Source organism: Muscardinus avellanarius (genome assembly GCF_963383645.1).
Source record: "Muscardinus avellanarius genome assembly, chromosome: 12".
Lineage (NCBI taxonomy): Eukaryota > Metazoa > Chordata > Mammalia > Rodentia > Gliridae > Muscardinus > Muscardinus avellanarius.
The window spans coordinates 14474756-14494980 of NC_137798.1; the positions used below are offsets into that span (position 1 = coordinate 14474756).

The 20225-nt window shown below is 46.1% G+C and overlaps 2 protein-coding genes across 4 annotated transcripts in view; both read right to left on the reverse strand.

Annotated features, from left to right (window-relative positions):
* CAPN3 (calpain 3) overlaps positions 1-7078 on the reverse strand; it is a gene marked incomplete at both ends in the record, with an annotated part of 47478 nt that extends 40400 nt beyond the window's left edge. For all 3 annotated transcript variants that reach the window (XM_080707481.1, XM_080707480.1, XM_080707479.1), the window contains one exon: positions 6770-7078. In XM_080707481.1, the coding sequence (XP_080563607.1) occupies positions 6770-7078 (309 nt within the window). The remainder of the gene's footprint in view (positions 1-6769) is intronic.
* Positions 7079-12005: 4927 nt separating this feature from the next.
* The window catches only part of GANC (glucosidase alpha, neutral C), a gene marked incomplete at both ends in the record, with an annotated part of 77231 nt that continues 69011 nt past the window's right edge, over positions 12006-20225 (reverse strand). Inside the window, 5 exons of the mRNA XM_080706824.1 lie at positions 12006-12115; positions 13868-13971; positions 14937-15049; positions 17561-17674; positions 18647-18721. Coding sequence (XP_080562950.1) covers positions 12006-12115; positions 13868-13971; positions 14937-15049; positions 17561-17674; positions 18647-18721 — 516 coding nt within the window. The remainder of the gene's footprint in view (positions 12116-13867; positions 13972-14936; positions 15050-17560; positions 17675-18646; positions 18722-20225) is intronic.

The window sequence follows — 20225 nt, forward strand, 5'->3', positions numbered from 1 at the left end:
GGAGGAGGAGGAAGAGGAGGAGGAGGAGGAAGAAATGAGAGAGAGAGAAAGAAGAAGAGGAGGAGGAGGAGAAGACAAAGAAGAAGAAGAAGAAGAAGAAGAAGAAGAAGAAGAAGAAGAAGAAGAAGAAGAAGAAGAAGAAAGAGAGAGAGAGAGAGAGAGAGAGAGAGAGAGAGAAGGTTGCCACACGTTTCACGTTTCCCGGTTGGTCTGACTCTTCTCTCCCACTTCACTCTAAGTCATCTTCTTAGCTTGTTCCCTCTGATTTCTAGAGCTGCGCCCCCATCATAACCCTCAAAAGGAGCTGCTGTCTTGTGGACTATAAGTACAGGTTACTTATAGAATTGTCACTTTCGTTGACACTTCTGCACCCCTCCACCCCCACCATAGGAGAGACTCTCAAGGTTCTCTGCTGAGTAGAGAGAAGCCGAGCTTTCAGCCGGGTGTAGTGGTGCATGCTTGTAATCCCAGCGTTTGGGAGGCTGAGACAGGAGGATCGCAGTTCTCGGCCAGCCTCAGCTACTTAGTGAGGCCCTCTGCAACTCAGTGAGACCCTGTGTCAAAATAAAGAATAAAAAATAGGGCAGGGGGTGTAGCTCAGAGGTAGAATGCCCCTGGGTTCCAGCCCCAGTACTGAAAGAAAAGAGAGGGGGGGCTGGCTTTCCACCTCATTTTGCCTCCAGTCACCATCGTCACCATTGATTGGTTCATTGTGCTGAGCATGTCATGTCATATATATAATCTCATTTAATCCTCACAGCAACTATTTTTTTTTTCCCTGTGGGTCTGGAACCCAGGGGAATCCAACCTCCAAGCTACACCCCCGTCCTATTTTCTTTCTTTCTTTCTTTCCTTCTTTCTTTCTTTCTTTCTTTCTTTCTTTCTTTCTTTCTTTCTTTCTTTCTTTCTTTCTTTTCTTCCTTCCTTCCTTCCTTCCTTCCTTCCTTCCTTCCTTCCTTCCTTTCTTTCTTTTGTCCTGGGGGTGGAACCCAGGGGCTTTCTACCTCCGGGCTATACTCCCAGACCTATTTTATACTTTATTTGGAAACAGGGTCTCACTGAGTTGCTGAGAGCCTCACTCAGTAGCTGAGGGTGGCTTCGAACCTGTGTGATCCTCCTGTCTCTGCCTCCCAAGTGCTGGGATTACAAGTGTGCGCCACCATGCCCGGCTATTCTTTATTTTTAAAACAGAGTCTCACTGAATTGCAAAGAGCCTAAGTAGTAGCTGAGGTTGTCCATGAAACGTGATCCTCCTGTCTCAGCCTCCTGAATGTTGGGATTTACAAGTGTACGCCACCACGCCTGGCCCCGCAGCCCTATTTCTTGTTCTTGATTTTTTTTTTTTTTTGTGGTCCTGGGGTTCCTGGAAGCCCTTCTACCTCCAGGGTACACTCCCAGACCTATTTTTACATTTTTATTTGGAAACAGGGTCTCCTAAGCCAGCGCGCGCCGCTGGCTTCGAACCTGCGCGATCCTCCTGTCTCTGCCTCCCAAGCGCGGGGATTACAAGCGTGCGCCACCACGCCCGGGTCTTGTTCTTGATTTTTGAAACAGGGTCTCACTGAGTTGCAAAGGGCCTCGCTAAGTAGCTGAGGCTGTCCGTGAACTTTGATCCTCCTGTCTCAGCCTCCCGAATGCTGGGATTACAAGTGTGTGCCACCACACCGGGTTCTTTTTTATTTTTTAAAAAGGTCTCACTAGATTGATGAGAGTCTCACTACTTGCTGAGACTGTCTTTGAACCTGCCATCCTCCTGTCTTAGCTTCCCAAGTATTGGGATTACAGGTGTGCGCCACCAGACCTGGTTTACAAATCAAAGCTGAGTAGGTAAATTGCAAAAATGAGGTCTGCAAATGATAATCTTTATTGATTCTAGCACTGACGTTCTCCGTGATGGGACAAGCACACCTCTGGGGCAAGTCTGGGGCAAGGCTGGACCAGTTTCATTAGGACCTGCTCTGGAGCAACTGAAGGAAGGGTTAAGCATTTGAGAAGAGGGAGGCTCACTGCATGAAGGGGATCAGCTGGCTCTCACTGTCTTCTGGGCCAGAGCCAGAGCAATGTGTGATGTCTGCAACTGGGAGACTTCTGGCTAGCAACCAAGATGAATGTTCCGACTGTGAACATTAGGAGTTGTAGGCTTTAGAAAAACAAGGAGCATCCTTTTCCTTCACACCAGGAAAGAAAGCATCTACCTGCGATGGCTGAAAGCAGGTGCTCCTAAACATTTTGTTTCTATGATCTTTGAGGTGTGTGTGTGTGTGTGTGTGTGTGTGTGTGTGTGTGGTACTGGGGATGGAACACAGAGGGGTTTTACCTCCGAGCTACACTCCCAAGCCCTATTTTTTATTCTTTATTTTGAAACTAGGTCTCCTTAAGTTGTAGAGGGCCTTACTAAGTAGCTGAGACTGGCTGTGAACCCATGATCCTCCTGACTCAGCCTCCCAAATGCTGGGATTACAAGTGTGCGCCACCATGCCTGGCTGATAGTGGTTTTTATACTAAATTCCTGTTGCCCTAAAGTATATGATATGATACTCTGCTAAACATTCTGAGAGGATCTTTTAAACTTGAAGGTTGGATAAAAACAGTAAGACAAGTGTCAGCTCCTTTTTTTTTTTTTATTTTGGTACTGAGGATTGAACCCAGAGGCATTCTACCTTCAAGCTACAGCCCTAGCCTGATTTTATTTCTTATTTGGAAACAGGGTCTTACTAGGTTACTGAGAACCTTGCTAAGTTGCCGAGGCTGGCCATGAACCTGCGATCCTCCTGTCTCAGTCTCCCAAGTACTGGGATTACAAGTGTGCACCACCGTGCACAGCTAGTCAGCTCTTCTTAAATAGAATGCCTCCATGGAGACCTAGCTGAACATTTCCTGTACCCCCACTTTATATCCTGTGAGAGGTCGGAGCCTCCACACCTTCCACCCCAGCTCCCAACATCCTGGCAGTTTTATACTAACTGCTTCTCTCTCTTTCCATACTCTGACTTCTGGACACGTTAGCTCAGTCCTTCCCGTGAAAATCAAGATACAGAGAAAACCAAATGTGGTGATACGAGTTTATAACCCCAGGACTTGGGAGGCTGAGTAGGAGGACTGTGATTTTAGTTCAGCACACAGTCATGTAGTGGGACCCTGTCACAAAATAAACAGCTTTGGAGTTGGGGGTGTTTTGTCAGGAGATTGCCCCTGGAGTCAATCCCCATGAACACACACACACACACACACACACACACACACACACACACACACACACACTGTTCACTGTTCGTGAGCACGGCGTCAGTGCGGGCGGGCGAGGGTGCACCCGCTGCCCTGCTGTCTCCCCATATCACTTTCATTTGGACCTAGCTCTCCTCCTTGTAAGTAAACCAGCAAATTTTCTTTTTTCCCCTGGAAAACGATCATGTCCACATCCCAGAAAGAAAGGACTCTTTCTATAATTATAAGAGTCCTTCTAGATTTTCCTCTTGAAGAAAGAAATGGAAAGTTTGCCATGTTTAGGATTTAGAGAGTAGGATAAATTTGGATAAATTTGTGTAAAGAATCAAAGATAAAGCCGGGCGTGGTGGCGCACGCTTGTAATCCCCACGCTTGGGAGGCTGAAACAGGAGGATTGCACAGGTTTGAAGCCAGCCTCAGCTACATAGTGAGGCTCTCAGCAACTTAGTGATATCCTGTTTCCAAATAAAATATAAAAAATAGAATAGGTCTGGGAGTATAGCCCAGAGGTCGAAAGCTCCAGGGTTCCACCCCCAGTACCACAAAAAAAAAAAAAAAAAAAAAAAAAAAAGAGAAAAAGCCAGGGGTGGCGACACATGGCTGTAATCCCAGTACTTGGGAGGCTGAGGCAGGAGGATCGCGGTCTGAGGCCAGCCGCAGCAATTTAGTAAGAACTTCAGCAACCTAGAGAGACCTTGTTTTGAAATAAAAAATAAAATAAAAAGGACTGGGGACACAGCTTGCAGGTAGAATGCCCCAGGTTCATCCCAATACCAAAACAAGAATCACAGAAAATTCTGTAGAAATAACAAAACCTAAGATGAGCCAGGTGAGGTGGTGTGCACCTGCAACCCCAGTACTTCGGAGGCTGAGATAGGAGGATTGCGTGTCTAAGGCCAGCCTCAGCAATTTAGTGAGACCCTGAATGACTTAGTGAAGACCCTATTTAAAAAATTTAAAAATAAAAAGCCGGGTGCGGTGATGCATTTTTGTAATCCTACATAGTGAGGCCCCCTGCAACTTAGCGAGACCCTGTTTCACAATAAAAAATAAATAAAAATATGTCTGGGGGTGTAGCTTGGAGGTAAAAAATCAAAGGGCATTAGGATGTAGCTCAGAAGTAGAATACCCCAGGTTCAACCCCCAATACCACAATAAATAAAAAATAAATAAATAAAAATAAAAATTTACTGTTTACTTAAAAATAAAAAATAAGCATCCCTGTTGTTTCAGTACTTAGGAGGCTAAGATAGAAAGAGCGAAGTTTCCCAGCATTCGGGAGGCTAAGATAGGGAGGATGGCAGTTCACGGACAGCTGCAGCTACTTAGTGAGGCCCTCTGCAACTTAGTGAGACCTGGTTTCAAGATAAAGAATAAAAAATAGGACTGGGGGAGTAGCCTGGAGGTTGAATGCTCCTGGGTTCCATTCCCAGACCTGGAAAAAAAAAAAAAAAGCCGTGTTGGTAGGTGAAGACCGTCCTCCCTGAGTGCCACGCCTGGGAAAGCGGGCTGTCCTGTGCAGGCCCACGCCCTCGGGTGTGGGCTCCACTCATGAGCTTCCGCTGTGTACCCCGTGGGCCTGGCCGGCGGTGGGCAAGGGGTCTACAGAGGCATGGGAATGGCCTCCGCTGTCAGTGAGGGGCAGAGGCGAGGCAGGCCTGGAGGAAGAGATGCCTGGTGCTTGAGCAGAGAGCCGGAGAGCAAAGCCAGCCAAGAACCAGAAGGGCGCTGCGGGTGGAGCACGGGGACCGGAGAAGACCTGGGCAGCACGGCAGCGGCCGGTCAGCTCTGCTGCTGTGTGCGTTGCAGGGGAAAGAGGCAGGAGACGCACCGGCCGGGCAGGGCCAGCTCAGAAGGGCCTGTATGGAAGGAGCTAGGACTCCTCAGGGCAGCGGGAGGCGGGCTGTGTGCTGGTGAAGATATCTCAGCGGAAGCCCCTGGCAGCAGGACCGCCGGGGACGGTGCTCTTGGACGCATTCTTTGCTAAATGTGGGCCCTGAGGAGCGTGGTGGGCTTTGCCAAAAAAATGCCAGGAGAGGGCAGGAGGCCGTGTGGCACACAGGGGGATGAGGCATGTTCCAGTTCCAGTTCATAAAGGAAAACATGGCTAACGATCGGCACTGGGCTCAGCCTAATATCCTTTCCTCGTGGAGGGCTTCTCTCCCAGACTAGGTTGGCTGTCCTGATCCCCAGATCCCACAGCGCCCTGAACATCGGCTCCTGACACTTACCAGGACTCCGATTCAGTGCCCACCAGGACTTGAGGCTCCGAGAGAGCAGAAACTTTGGTCTATTTTGGGGGGGCCTGGGGATGGAGCCCAGAGGCATTTGACCTCCGAGGTACATCCTAGCCCTATTTTTTATTCTTTATTTTGAAACAGGTTCTCACTGAGTTGCTGAGGGCCTCACTAAGTAGCTGAGGCTGTCCACGAACCGCGATCCTCCAGTCTCAGCCTCCCGAATGCTGGGATTACAAGCGTGCGCCACCACGCCCGGCTCAATTTATTTATTTATGTATTTATTGGAGTGCTGGGGATAGAACCCAGGGGCACTCGACCTCCGAGTTATACCCCCAGCACTATTTTTTACTCTTTATTATGAAACAGGGTCTCACTGAGTTGCAGAGGGCCTCACTAAGTAGCTGAGGCTGTCTGTGAACCGCGATTCTCCGGTCTCAGCCTCCCGAATGCTGGGATGACGAGCGTGCCACCACTCCCGGCTTGAAACTTTGGTCCTTTGTGTTTGCTGCCGCGTCCCCAGTATTTGCCCAGAGATGCTCAATAAACATTTCTTCTTTGTGGTGGTGATTACTTTCTAACCAAAATGTTTCTAGAATTAAGAACAAGAGTCATATTGGAGGAATGATGAGAGAAGTGAGCCAGGGGAACATGACTTTCCCTCTGGTAGATCACTGTAAGTGAAACCCGAGGCTGGAAGAGTTCCCTAAGCCAGCAAGGGCTTCATCCCAGTCTGTCACGCACTCACGGGATGTTTTACTCTGCGTATCTTGTCTCCTCATTTGTGAGGTGAGTTATATAGGAAAACACGGCGCCTCGGACCCCTCTAATCCTAACATTTTGTGCTTGAAAAATATGCTGCCCACTTGCCTCTTTCTAGGATCCCTGTGTTTCAGGAATCCGTAGCCATGACAAGAACAGCGTCATGATTTTAGCCTGAGAAATGGAAGGAATCTTATAAAGGTGCGAAATTTTTAAACAGGGTACATGTGGACTTTCTGGAATTTGCTCTGGGGAAGGAATATTTATTTTTGTAGGATGAATTAAACAGAGTTCCAATCACTTAATTAAAAAGTAAGATTTTTTCTTTTTTTTTAAAAAAGAGAGCAAGAAAATGAGAAGGCGCCATGCCTCGGCTGGCAGAATACCTAAGACTTCTCCCTCTCCTCCCCACCTCACAGGACACAGCCCAGCAGAGCTGCTGCCGGGAACGTCCCTCAGTGCTCATGTGTGTGACTGAGCTGCGGAGGTGCTGTGAGCATTTCACTGAGGGAGAAGCCCCGGCCAGCGACCAGCAGGCTACTCACCGGAGGTCTCTTCCAGACGAATTGGATGGGGAACTTCTGGCTATAGAAGAGAGAGGTTTCATCCGGTGGGAACTCAGGATCCAGATAAAGAACTTTCTTTTCGAGACATTTCTTATGAAGCTGCTCAAATGTCTTCTCTTTCACTCCGATAATAGGAAAATTGCGGCTGATGATGGCTGAATAGATGCCACTTGGGTGTCCACCCCCAGCCTCGGTGGTCTTCCCCTGGGCTGGGTGGGGAACGGGCCCCGGGGACCTGGGCTCAGCCCCTGTCCGTGGGGCCACAGATGGACTAATGACTGTCGGCATGGCAGGCAACTTTGGAAGGAAGAGGTTTTCAAAGAAAACAAGATACAGCTACCTTCAATGAAAGGAAGCAACGGCCCAGGGGAAGTTGGAGCGATCCCGTCATCTGAGAGAAGAATGTCCACATCCACTTAGAAGTTTCAAGCTCATCAGAAGGTCGTCCAGCTTAGGCCCAGCTTAAAATCTGAGCAGTGATCCTGAAGCTTCCTTGAGAAAGAAGTACTACACGATTTCCAAGCAAGTTTTACCTGGGGGCTCACACCAGCAGCACACATGCCCGAGGGAGAGAAAGAGAATGAGGGTTGTGTTTCAGAGGCCTGAAGAAGCTTAATCCAGGAAAACTAAAAATAGACACGAAGACTGAACAGGAGCGCAAGGGACAGTGCTGTGTGGAGAGAGTCGTGTGTTGCCATTAAGTTCTGGGTTTCTCAGGAAATGAAAGGTGATTGCATTTTTGTATATATTTTATATATGTGTATTTTTTTCTTAGGAAATGAAAGGTGAATATATTATATTTTATCGTAGTTTTTTTTTCTTTTTCTTTTTATTGGTGGTACTGGGGGTGGAACCCAGGGTTCCCGGGTTACTACTTCCAGACCTATTTTATACTTTATTTGGAAACAGGGTCTCACTAAGTTGCTGAGAGCCTAAGTAGCTGAGGCTGGCTTTGAACCTGTGTGATCCTCCTGTCTCAGCCTCCCAAGCGCTGGGATTACAAGCGTGCACCACCACGCCCGGCCTGAGGTTTTTTTTTTTTTTTAAATAGGGTCTTGCTAAGTGGTTGAGGGTCTCCGTAAATTGCTGAAAATGTCCTCAAACCTGTGAGGTCTCAGCCTCCCAAGTGCTGGGATCGTAGGCACGTACCACTATCCCTGGTTCAAAGGAGAATGTTTGAGTAAAGTGAACGTTTAAAATGAGCAAAGTGCTGCCGAGGCATTACGGAAAGGGCAGTTATTCAGACCACCACCCTGCGGGCCCCAGTGTAATAGAAAGCAGTATCTTAGAAGATAGCTGAAGAGACAGAATATTCTAGGGTGAATATTCTTTGTGTGTGTGTGTGTGTGTGTGTGTGTGTGTGTGTGTGTGTGTGTGTGTGGTACTGGGGATGGAACCCTTCTACCTCCGGACTACATTACCAGACCGATTTATTTATTTATTTATTTATTTATTTATTTATTTATTGGTGGTACTGGGGTTCCTGGAAGCCCTTCTACCTCCAGTATACACTCCCACGGGCTACACTCCCAGACCTATTTTTTTAACATTTTTATGTGGAAACAGGGTCTCTTAAGCCAGCGAGGCTGGCTCCGAACCAGCGCGATCCTCCTGTCTCCGCCTCCCAAGCGCGGGGATTACAAGTGTGCGCCACCACGCCCGGCCTAGGGTGAATATTCTATAGGTTAATATTCTATATACTTTAGAGAATATAATTTTTCTTTTCTAAAACTTTAGGATATCAGAACATTATTTATTGAGCTGGGCAGGGTGGCTCGCCCTTGTAATCCCCACACTTGGGAGGCTGAGATAGTAGGTTCAAAGCCAGCCTCAGCAACTTAGTGAGACCCTGTTTCCAAATAAGATATAAAATAGGTCTGGGAGTGTAGCCCAGAGGTAGAAAGCCCCTGGGTCCCACCCCCAGCACCACACACACACAGAACATTACGGAATACTGGACTTGGCATCTCTTCTAGAAGGTTCTCATGCTAGTGTCCAGTGGTGCTGCCTTGATGGAAGAGGCCACTCAGCAGTCCTTAGCTGAGGAGTTCTCCTCCTGTCTACTACTCAGTCATATCTTCTCTCTCCTCATGCCCAAGGTAAACAGAGACAGGATCTGGTAAAGATCACATCTGAGTAGGTTACATACTGATGGCTCAGCCATGCACATTAGGCATTTGATGGAGGTCAAAAATGGATCCTGAATGAGGCTGACCATCAAGCCGCGCGTGTGCGTGTGTGTGTGCATGCGTGGCACTGGGGGTTGAACCCAGAGGCATTTTCCTTCCAAGCTATAACAGCAGCTGTAACTTTTTTTTTTTTTTGGTGGTACTGGGGTTCCTGGAAACCCTTCTACCTCCGGGCTACACTCCCAGACCTATTTTATATTTGGAAACAGGGTCTCTTACTCCAGCGCAGCTGGCTTGGAACCTGTGCGATCCTCCTGTCTCCACCTCCCAAGCGCAGGGATTACAAGTGTGCGCCACCACGCCTGGCTACAGCTATAACTTTTTAATGTTTTGTTTTGAAACAGGGTCTCACTAGGCTGCTGAGAGTCTAAGTTGCTGAGGCTGATCCTGAACCAGCCTCCCCGCTCAGCCTGAGAGTTACGGTGTGTGCCACCGCGCCCGGCTGGCCATCAAGTCTTGAGAAGGCGTATCTATGGAGTTAGTTTCAGGCTCTTAGGTGAGAGCACAAGGGGCTCTGGGGAGGAGAATTTTCTGCCTGGCTTCTACTCTGTCTTATCAGTGATAAAACTGCTCTTTAAGTCAAGACAGAGAAGCTCCTCACTAACTCCAATAGTTCTTGTGTCCTTTTTTCTTCTAAACAACACACACACACACACACACACACACACACACACACGCACACACCACCCCCAAAAATAGTTTAATGGAAGAACAGATATGCAATAAATGTTGGTCTAGAGATAGGTCTTAATTATTAAGCTTTAAGTGCTATTAAAAATCATTATTTATTCATTTAATTTGTGTGTGTGTGTGTGTCTGGAGATGGAACCCAGGGGCATTTGACCTCCGAGCTACACCCCCTGGCCTAGTTTTTATTCTTTAATTTGAATTGGGGTCTCACTAAGTTGCAGAGGGCCTCACTAAGTAGCTGAGGCTGTCTGTGAACCGCGATCCTCTGGTCTCAGCCTCCTGAATGCTGGAATTACAAGCGGGCGCCCGGCTAAAAAAAACAAACAATTATATTAGCTAAAAAAAACACATTAATTATATTAACTCAGAAGAACACTCAATTTTCAGGTTAAGTTTTATTTTAGATTGACAAGGAAATCTGAGGCTGGCATCTGTGACTTCAGTTAATGTAGCGTTCTTCCTTTCTCCCTAAAAACAAAACATATAGCATAGAAACAAAGGACCTGCATGTATCTTACATGTGATGCAAAGCTCAAGCCTCAACTGATACACTGAAACATCTCCATAAAAAATGTGCCATGTTTATTGCTGTGGGGAGAGTCCTGTGTCAGAGAAGTAAACCAGAATCACCCTTCATGCTCACTCTTTAATCAGTTCCACTACTCACAGCCAAGTTACTGAAAGTCAAGCTCATGTGCTCTAGCGGATAGAAAAGAAGCAGAGCATGTTCTGTAAGAGAATTAAAACATGCTTTTCAGAAACATACACTCCACTAAGCGCTAAGGTTCAACCCCTGAGAATGGAGGAGGGCACAGTCATAGCGGGACCGCATTTGAGAGGACACAATCACTGCTAATAGGACTGGGCTTTGGGTGTTAGGGCAGCTAGAAAGGCTTCATGGGAAAGTGAAATCTGAATTGGGTCTGGAAGAACAGTGGAGAAGGGAGGATGGTGTGGCCCAGGGAAGGCAGGCACGGAGGTGACAGCTGTGGGTAGCCACGCGGAGGCAGCCTGATAAGTCAGCACGCCGAGTACTGCGGGGTTGAGGTGGCGGCAACAGATGTGGTGGCAGGTGGCAGGGAATTAATTACTGGGGTCATCATGATGCACCTGTATGCTGTAATGTTCTCTCTCATGCAAGCTATATCACAGCCTGAGACAAAAGGAAACTCAGTAATACTGAGCACATCTTTACTTAAAATTCTGACATTTTAGCCGGGTATGGTGGCGTATGCTTGTAATCCCAGTACTTGGGAGTCTGAGACAGGCAGATTACAGATTCACAGACAGCCTCAGCAATCTCACGAGGCCCTCTGCTACTTTGTAAGGCCTTGTTTCAAAAAAAAATATATATATAGGCCTGGGTGTGTAGCTTGGAGGTAGAATGTCCCTGATTTCAATCCCTAATACCACAAAAAATTATTGATATTTTGTTCAGCATATTTTTAAATAATTTTTATTTTAAACACAGTACATTAAAATATTGCTTGATTATTGATTATACCTGAGGGCAAAAGCTATGCTTGCCTTATCCTTGTCCCAGCCCCGTGCTCTATTTCTGAAGTACAGTGGTGGGGACACAGGTATTTTTTTCACTACTGTTAATTATAGCTTACTCATGTTATCAGTGTTCTTTGGTTAGTAGACAGTGGTTAGTAAAGATAAATTAAAACAAAGGAATACAAACTTTAAGATTAATTTGGAATTTTTCATGCCTGAGAAGCATGAAAGGGAAAAGAATCCTTTGTCCTAAGTCTACATGGGAGAAGAGTCCCTGGTTCCCGTGTGTGGTGCATAGAGGAGGGCTGTCTCCACCTGGGCTGAGTGACACTCACCCACTGTGCTCCACTTGGGGCTCTGCCCTGGGTAATTCCCCTGCTGCAGCGGGACTCGGCTGCATGGCCAGAGGCAAACCACAACAAGTGGCTACTTGCTGGGCTTAGCTGCATGAAAACAAGCCGGGTCAGCCCTGCATCTGGCCAGCTGCCCGCTGGGACACAGCCTAACCACAGGCCGTGGCCAAGAGGCAGTGGGAAACTCGCAGACTCTACCCATGCACAGGGCTTTGTGGGTCCGTGAGGAAGGTGGTATTTGTGCAAAGAGTATCACCAATACATCTTAAACTGTGAAATATGAAACCTTAAAATATGAAATCTATTGTTCATTAGTAAACTGATGACTATGAGATTGTTTCAGCCAAGGAAGCCAATCAGATTGCAGGACAAATCTGAGGAAGGGCCCGGGGAGGATGGGAAGGCGCAGGCAGCTCCTGTCCAGGGCACAGGGGAGCATGGGAAGATGCAGGCACTCCCTGTGCGCATCGCCAGGAGCATTTGTCACCGGATGTGAACCTCCCAGTCCTTGTCAATATTCAGTGAAAGCTTCTCCAGGGTCAGGGAAGACGTTTTGGCACAATACGTAAAGGCCACTGGCTGATTTTTACCATCTACATAGCAAAAAAATAAATAAATAAATAACAGAAGGATAGTTTGAGGACACCTAGGAGAGAAAAATCTTCACATCGGATACTTTTGTACTTTATCAGAAAACCATATGGTTCACTGAGGAAAACAAATTTTCCCTCCCTCCCCCCTCCCTTTCCTTCCTTCTCTCCTCCCTCCCTCCCTCCCTTCCTTTCTCCTTCCTTCCTCCCTTCTTTTTTCTTGGTGTTGGGTATCGAGCCCAGGGCCTTGAGAACTCTAACCACTGAGCAACAACCCTAGTCTGAAAATTCAATTTGTGTGTGTGTGTGTGTGTGTGTGTGTGTGTGTGTGAGAGTTTGGGGACTGAACTCAGGGGCATTCTACCTCTAAGCTCTACCCCAGCTCTATTTTTTATTTTGAAACAGGGCCTCACTAAATTGATGAGGCTGGCCACAGACGTATGATCCTGTCTCAGCCTCCCAAGTACTGGAATTACATATGTGCACTACACCTGGCTCCTTTTTAAAAATTTTTAATTTGAAAACGGGGTCTTGCTAAGTTGCTAAGGCTGGCTTTGAACCCGCAATTCTCCTGTCTTAACCTCTCAAGTACTGGGATTATAGGCATGTGCCACCATGCCCAGATCTGAGAGTTTAATAGCACTTTTATTTATAAATTTCTATGAAATTTTAAATGAAAATTTCATTGTTTTGAGTACAACACTGGTAGAAAAGAAACTATAAAGAACAAAGAGACTTTCCCCCCAAGAAATTCAGTAGGTAAAGAAGAATACAATTCCCATCATATGCCCTCCATAAACATGAGTAGGGTTCTCCAGGGCTTCAGATAAGTATAGTATAAAAATTATTATTTCAGGCCAGGCATGGTGGCGCATGTTTGCAATCCCAGCATTTGGGAGGCTGAGACAGGAGGATCATGGTCTGTGGACAGCCTCAGCTACTTAGTGAGGTCCTTTGCAACTCAGTGAGATCCTGTTTCAAAAAGAATAAGAAATAGGGCTGGGGTATAGCTCGAAGAAAATGGTACTGGGTTCCATTCCCAGTACTGACAGTACCGAAAAAAATTATATACATATAATTTTTTTGTGGTACTGGGGATGGAATCCAGGTGCTTTCTATCTTGGAGATACATTCCCTGACCTATTTTATATTTTATTTGGAAACAGGGTCTCACTGAGTTGCTAAGAGCCTCACTCAGTAGCTGAGGCTGGCTTCAAACCTGTGTGATCCTCCTGTCTCAGCCTCCCAAGCACTGGGATTACAAGTGTGCGCCACCACGCCTGGCTTTTCAAGCCCCAGATAATTTCCCTTAAAAAAAAACTAAAAGTGAGTAGAAAGACCAACTTACAAAGAAGAGTGGGATGGCCTGGCTCAGTGTAGAGACTAGAATACTTGGCCTATACCAGAAAGCACAGAGTCCACTTGGGAGAGCATTTTATGTCGGTTTTGGGTCTAAGCATTTCCTTATTACATATTCATATATTTCTGTATCTACAAAGAACAAATGGGTAGCCAGGTGTGGTGGTGCACGCTTGTAATCCCAGTACTTGGGAGGCTGAGCTGGGTGGATCGCGCAGGTTCCAAGCCAGCCTCAGCTACTTAGTGAGGCTCTCAGCTAGTGAGATCCTGTTTCCAAATAAAATATAAAATAGGTCTGGGAGTGTAGCCCAGAGGTAGAAAGCCCCTAGGTTTCGTCCCCAGTACCATAAAACAAAAGAAAACAAAACAAATGGTAAGACTAGATTGTCTCCTTACCAGAGGAGTGGGTGGTCACAGAGGATGGCTCCTTCCTGAGGCCCAAGACCAAGATCTGCTCCACCACACACTTGCTAGGATAATGACCCCTCTCGTCAGCACACCTGGATAGATAGAGATGGTTTTAGGGTGAGGACAAAGGCAGGTGTGAATTAGTCACCAGGTCTACGGGTCCAGCCTCGCTGAGCGCCCTCCATCTGTCCCTACAGCGTCACGATCCACACGGGTGTCACATTTTCTAGAGTGAAGAAATGAAAAATGATGACTCTTACGCAGACTCATTAACCAGCGGCCAAACTGATCTCCCTGTAACAAGCCACGTGCAGCGAATTCACTGAAGGACACAAATGACACCTATGACGAGGCTATTAGAAGTCAACCTCAGCCGGGCGTGGTGGCACGCTCGTCATCCCAGCACTCGGGAGGCTGAGACTGGAGGATCGTGCTTCGTGGCCAGCCTCAGCTACTGAGTGAGGCCTCCGCAACACAGTGAGACCTGCTTCAAAATAAATAATAAAAATAGGACTGGGGGTGTAGCTCAGAGGTAGAATGCCACTGCCACAAAAAAAGAAAAAAAAGAAAAGAGAAAAAAACCCAACTACTTAATGAGTTGGTGAATAGAAGAATTAATAGAGTTAATAGGTGCTTAAATTAATCGTTTTAATTTTTTTTACAGAGAGGGGGAAATGAAGATGGGAAAATAAGAAAATAACATTCATAGCAGAGTGACTGAAAAATGCTCCCCAAACTGGGCATAGTGGTGGACGCCTGTAATCCCAGAACTTGGGAGGCTGTAACAGGAGGATTGCAGGTTCAAAGCTAGCCTCAGCTACTTAGCAAGGTTCTCAGCAATTTAGCAAGATCCTGTTTCAAAATTAAAAAAAAAAAAAGGGCTTGAGGGATGAGGCTTTCAGCAACTTAGTGAGATCCCTGTTTCATAATAAAGAATAAAACACAGGGCTGGGGGTGTGCCTGGGAGGTTGAATGCCCCGGGTTTAACCCCTAGTATAACACACACACACACACACACACACACACACACACACACACAATCTTCAGCTGTTATTACCTGTTAATCAAAACACTGGAACAAAATGAAAACTTCCTGTGCAAGAACTGCTTCTGGTGGAGGAAGAGGAAGGAGTGCCCGTCGTCGAGGTATAGCTCTCCTGTTGCGGATCCCTGGGAGCCAAGTGCAGAGACTATGCTTATGCAATAGGAAAGCACTGGCAGTCTTTTCTTCCAACTTTTCTTTTTATATGTTGATTATTTCAGGTATTTATTACACTGGTGGAAATCCAATCAACACTATATTCAAGCTGCACAAAGTTACACAAATACCTAATATATTCAATATACAATCACTCTTGATTTTGTGTGTGTGTGTATGTTTGTGTGGTACTGGGGGGTGGAACACAGGGGTCTTCTACCTCCGGGCTACACTCCCAGACCTGTTTTATATTTTATTTGGAAACAGGGTCTCTTAAGCCAGCTGAGGCTGGCTTCGAACCTGCGTGATCCTCCTGTCTCAGCCTCTCAAGTGTGGGGATTACAAGTGTGCGCCACCACACCCGGCTTACAATCACTCTTGAATAGATAATAAAATAATATGTAGGGAATTTACTTAAGAGGAATATAAAGAAGTAAGTAAACCTTGCTGAAAGAAGTTTAACTAGGGTCAGCAGAGCATTGTGGTGCACACCCATAATCCCAGTATTTGGGAGGCTGAGACAGGAGGATCGGGGGTTCAAGGATACCCTCAGCAACTAGTGAGACTCTCATCAACCCAGCAAGACCCTATTTCAAAATAAAAATAAAATAGGGTTGGAGGTGTAGCTTAGAGATAGAATGCCCCCAGGTTCAATCTCCAGTCCCGCCAACACACACAAAAAAAGTATAAAATAAAAAAAGAAATTTAAACTATGGTTGATGGTATAAGTGGCTTCCCTAAAAGTACTATCCCACAAAGTGACACGAAGGCCATGAAAATTCACAAAATGAAACTGAAGTTAAAATGAAATATCAAAGCTGGGCATGATGGCAAACACCTATAATCCCAGTACTTGGGAAGCAGAGACAGGAAGATTGAAATCTTGAGACCAGGCTCAGCGACTTAGTAAGACTCTGTCACCCATTAAGACCCTACTCCAAAACCAAAAATAAAAAGGGCTGGGAGAGTAGCTTGGAGGTAGAAGGCTTCTGGGTTCAATCCCCATACCACAAAAGATGGTGAATAAATCAAGCCAGGCATGGTGGCACATGCCTATAAGCTTAGTACTTGGGGGGGGCGGAGACAGGAGTATTGCAGGTCAAGGTCAATGTGTGGTAACTTAGTGAGACTCTGCTTCAAAATAAAAAAACATAAAGGCTCGGTGGGCAGAATACCCCAGTAGCACATGCACAGAAAGCAGTATATAATGAAGGAGATCAACTATCATTAGAAGATCTCCATGTGGAGAGTGGCGTCTGGTCCCTGCTGATCCTCACAGGAGGACGGGTGTCAGGCAATGTCACGCCCTCCATGTGGCAGAGCACTATTACTGACAGTGCCCGACGTGCTATGGAGCTCTAGTGTCTTGGATTTTTTCTAGGGCCTCATGAGTCCAAAACTTGATCCAAGAAGACATGCCTAACTGAAACAGATGGAAAAGAAAGCCATAACTTATCTTATAATAGCAGTATCAGAGTAAGTATTTGATAACAAAAGTAAGAATTTGTGTTTGAACCTATAATACATTTAGGGGAGGAGTCTGCTATAGGCTTCATTTGGCTCAAAAGACCTTTTTTTGGTGGTGCTGGGGGTGGAACCCAGGGGCTTTCTACCTCTGGGATACACTCCCAGACCTATTTTATATTTTATTTGAAAACAGGGTCTCACTAAGTTGCTGAGAGCCTCACTCAGTAGCTGAGGCTGGCTTTGAACCTGTGAGATTCTCATGTCTCAGCCTCCCAAGTGCTGGGATTATAAGTGTGCACCACCAAGCCTGGCTTGAAAGATCTTAAAAGGACAAATCAGAGCCGGGCATGGTGGCGCACGCTTGTAATCCCAGGATTCGGGAGGCTGAGACTGCAGGATCTTGGTTCACGAAAAGCCTCTGCTACTTAGCAAGGCCCTTTGCAACTCAGTGAGACCCTGTTACAAAATAAAAAAGGACTATAAAATAGGGCTGGGGTTGCAGTCGGAGGCACAATGCCCCTGGGTTCTATCCCCGGTACTGAAAAAAGAAACAAAAAACCAAAACAACAAATTAGCTATGTATCCTCCTAGGCTTTACTCAGGAGATGTTAGCTGTTAGAGTCACTTGATGAGAAGCCGTTTAGTGGGGCAGGGGTCCCTGAAATGGTCCACAGACACAGGTATCCTTTCGTGGGAAAGGCTTGGGATAAGCCACCGGGCAGGCTGCCTGTGCCTAAGGAGCTCAGCCCACAGTCATCAACGGCCACCTGAGAGCACCAACAGTCACATGCTCTAGGAGGCACTTCCCTCTTTCCCAGACTTCAGAATCCCCTTAAGAACAATTCCAGTAGGCCAGACAAGCTGGGTGATGATCCAGAAGTGCTTCAGAGTCCTGACTTCCACATAAACGTCAGAGGTGCCATCTCCTCGGGGCTCACCGCTCTGACATGCTGCCATGCCCAGGCTGCCACTCTGAGGGGACGGGGTAACAGAGGGGGAGCCAGACTTCCAAATACCTTGGCGCTGAGAGCAACCCGGAGTCCGTAGGAGGAGTCAGCCATCCAGCCTGTGGACCTCCCTGGTGCTGTCTTCATTGGTACCACACTCCCACCTCTTTGAAACAATGGTATCTACAACAGAGCAATACTCTGGAACAACATGCCATGAAGTCAGAGTATTTTTTTTGGGGGGGTGGTCTGGGGATGGAACCCAGGGGCATTCGACCTCTGAGCTACACCCCCTGCCCTATTTTTAATTAATTAATTATTTGTTTGTTTGTTTATTTATTTTGTGGGTCTGGAGGTGGAACCCAGGGGCATTTGACCTCTGAGCTACACCCCCTGCCCTATTTCTTTTTATTCTTTATTTTGAAACCAGATCTCACTGAGTTGCGGAGGGCCTCACTAAGTAGCTGAGGCTGTCCTTGAACCTGATCTTCCTGTCTCAGCCTCCAGAATGCTGGGATTACAAGCGTGTGCTACCAAAATCAGAGTATTTTAACAGCTTTATTGGTATAATTCATATCCTGTACAATTCCTATTTAAGTATACAATCAAAGTTTCCAGTATATCTAGTCATGTAACCATCACAATTGATTTAGATTTTCAACAGCCTCAAAGGAGCTGTACCCTTTAGCACTTACTCTCTGTTGTTCCCTGATCTCTCCCCTGCCCCAGCCCCAGGAAACCACTAATTTCTGTTTCTTCTATATGTATGTGTTGTTATTCAGAACACTAACATCCTTGGTAATTGTATATAGGAACACCCTATACACTGTGTCCCCCTAAAATTTATATGTTGTAGCCCCAGCTTCCAAGGTCACTATACTTGGAGAGAGGTCCTCTATAGAGACAGTCACGGTAAAGAACGAGTCATACCGTGAGGCTCTGAGATGACAAAACTGTCTGTATAGGAAGGGACAGGAGAGGTCCCTCAGGAAGCACAGAACCAGCTGGTACTTTGGTCTAGACTTCTTCTGCCTTCAGAACTGTGAGAGAACTGACTTCTGTTGCCTAAGTTACCTAGTCTGTGATATTTTGCTGTGGCAGTCAAGCAGACTAATACAGAAAGCCAGTATAAATAATAATCTGAAAAGCACTTACAGTATCCAAGGCTACTGGGATCTTCACAGTACATCCTCCTTCCCAATGCACAAATGTCTTAGCGTCATACCAGATCTAAAGACAGAGCCCAGTGAAAAAAGAGTATACGAGCAACTCTGCTCTCAATTTCTTCATTCAGTAAAACATTCACTTCTCTGCATTTCAAGTAGCCAGAAAGCTAAAATAAGTATAGATGTTTTTTAAAATCTTGGATAAAAGTTAGGAAGAGCATGCTTTTAATAAGATACCAAAGAGCTAGACATGGTGGCGCATACCCGTAATGCCAGCTACTCAGAGGCTGAGGCAGGAGGATCATAAGTTTGAGGTCAGTCTGGGCCACTTAGTGAGACCTTGTCTGAACATAAAATGAAATAAAAAGGGCTGTGGATGTAGCTTAGTGGTAGAGTGCTTGCTTAGGATGCATGAGGTCCTGAGTTTAATTCTTAGTACTAAAACAACAGCAATAATAATAATAATATCCCAAGGGACTTGACTGATTAATTTAATAAAGGCCATTTATATATGTCCATCTATATATTCTTTTTTTTTTTTTTTTTTGGTGGTACTGGGGTGGAACCCAGGGGCTTTCTACCTCCAGGCTATACTCCCAGACCCATTTATATTTTATTTTAGAAACAGGGTCTCACTAAGTTGCTGAGAGCCTCACTAAGTAACTGAGGCTGGCTTCGAACCTGCGCGATCCTCCTGTCTCAGCCTCCCAAGCGCGGGGATTACAAGTGTGCGCCACCACACCCGGCTTTCCATCTATATATTCAAAAGTTACTTTCTAAACAATCTACCACTGACCTAGATGGTGAATATACATTATTTATTTATTTATTTATTTTGGTGGTACTGGGGCTCCTGGAAGCCTTCTAACTCTGGGCTATACTCCCAGACCTATTTTTATATTTTATTTGGAAACAGGGTCTCTTAAGCCATTGCGGCTGGCTTCGAACCTGCATGATCCTGTCTCCACCTCCCAAGAGGGGGGATTACAAGTGTGAGCCACCATGCCGGGCCTGAATATACATAATAATTAAGATCTCTACATGACTACAAAAAAAAAAAAAGACTTGCTCTTGTGGGTCTTATGGTCCACTTGGCTTCCAAAAACTTAATGCCGCGAATGGTAAATGAGATGAAGACAACAAAGAAGAAAAGCACATTGCAGACAGATGAAAGATGTGGCAGGAGGACAGGAAGGCATCACAAGACTTAGTTATGTTGATGAGGAGGGCATAAAAAGAAAGGCATCATGAAGGAACAGCTCTCGGAGGAAACATGTGGGCTTTAGATGACTAATTCACTGTCTTTTTTTGCACAGTATAATTCAGAGATGAGGTTCTAACTCTGTTCTGAGATCTCTATCAAAGGGACTTAACTGCTGATGTGCCAAAAAGGCTTCATAAAGTGTGTGTGTGTGTGTGTGTGTGTGTGTGTGTGTGTGTGTGTGTGTGTGAAAAAGAGAGAGAGAGACAGACAGACAGACAGACTGACTAGGGATTAAACCCAGGGCATTCTACCTCCAAGACGCGGCCCCTAAACCTGTTTATTTTTATTTTTTTGTTTGAAACAG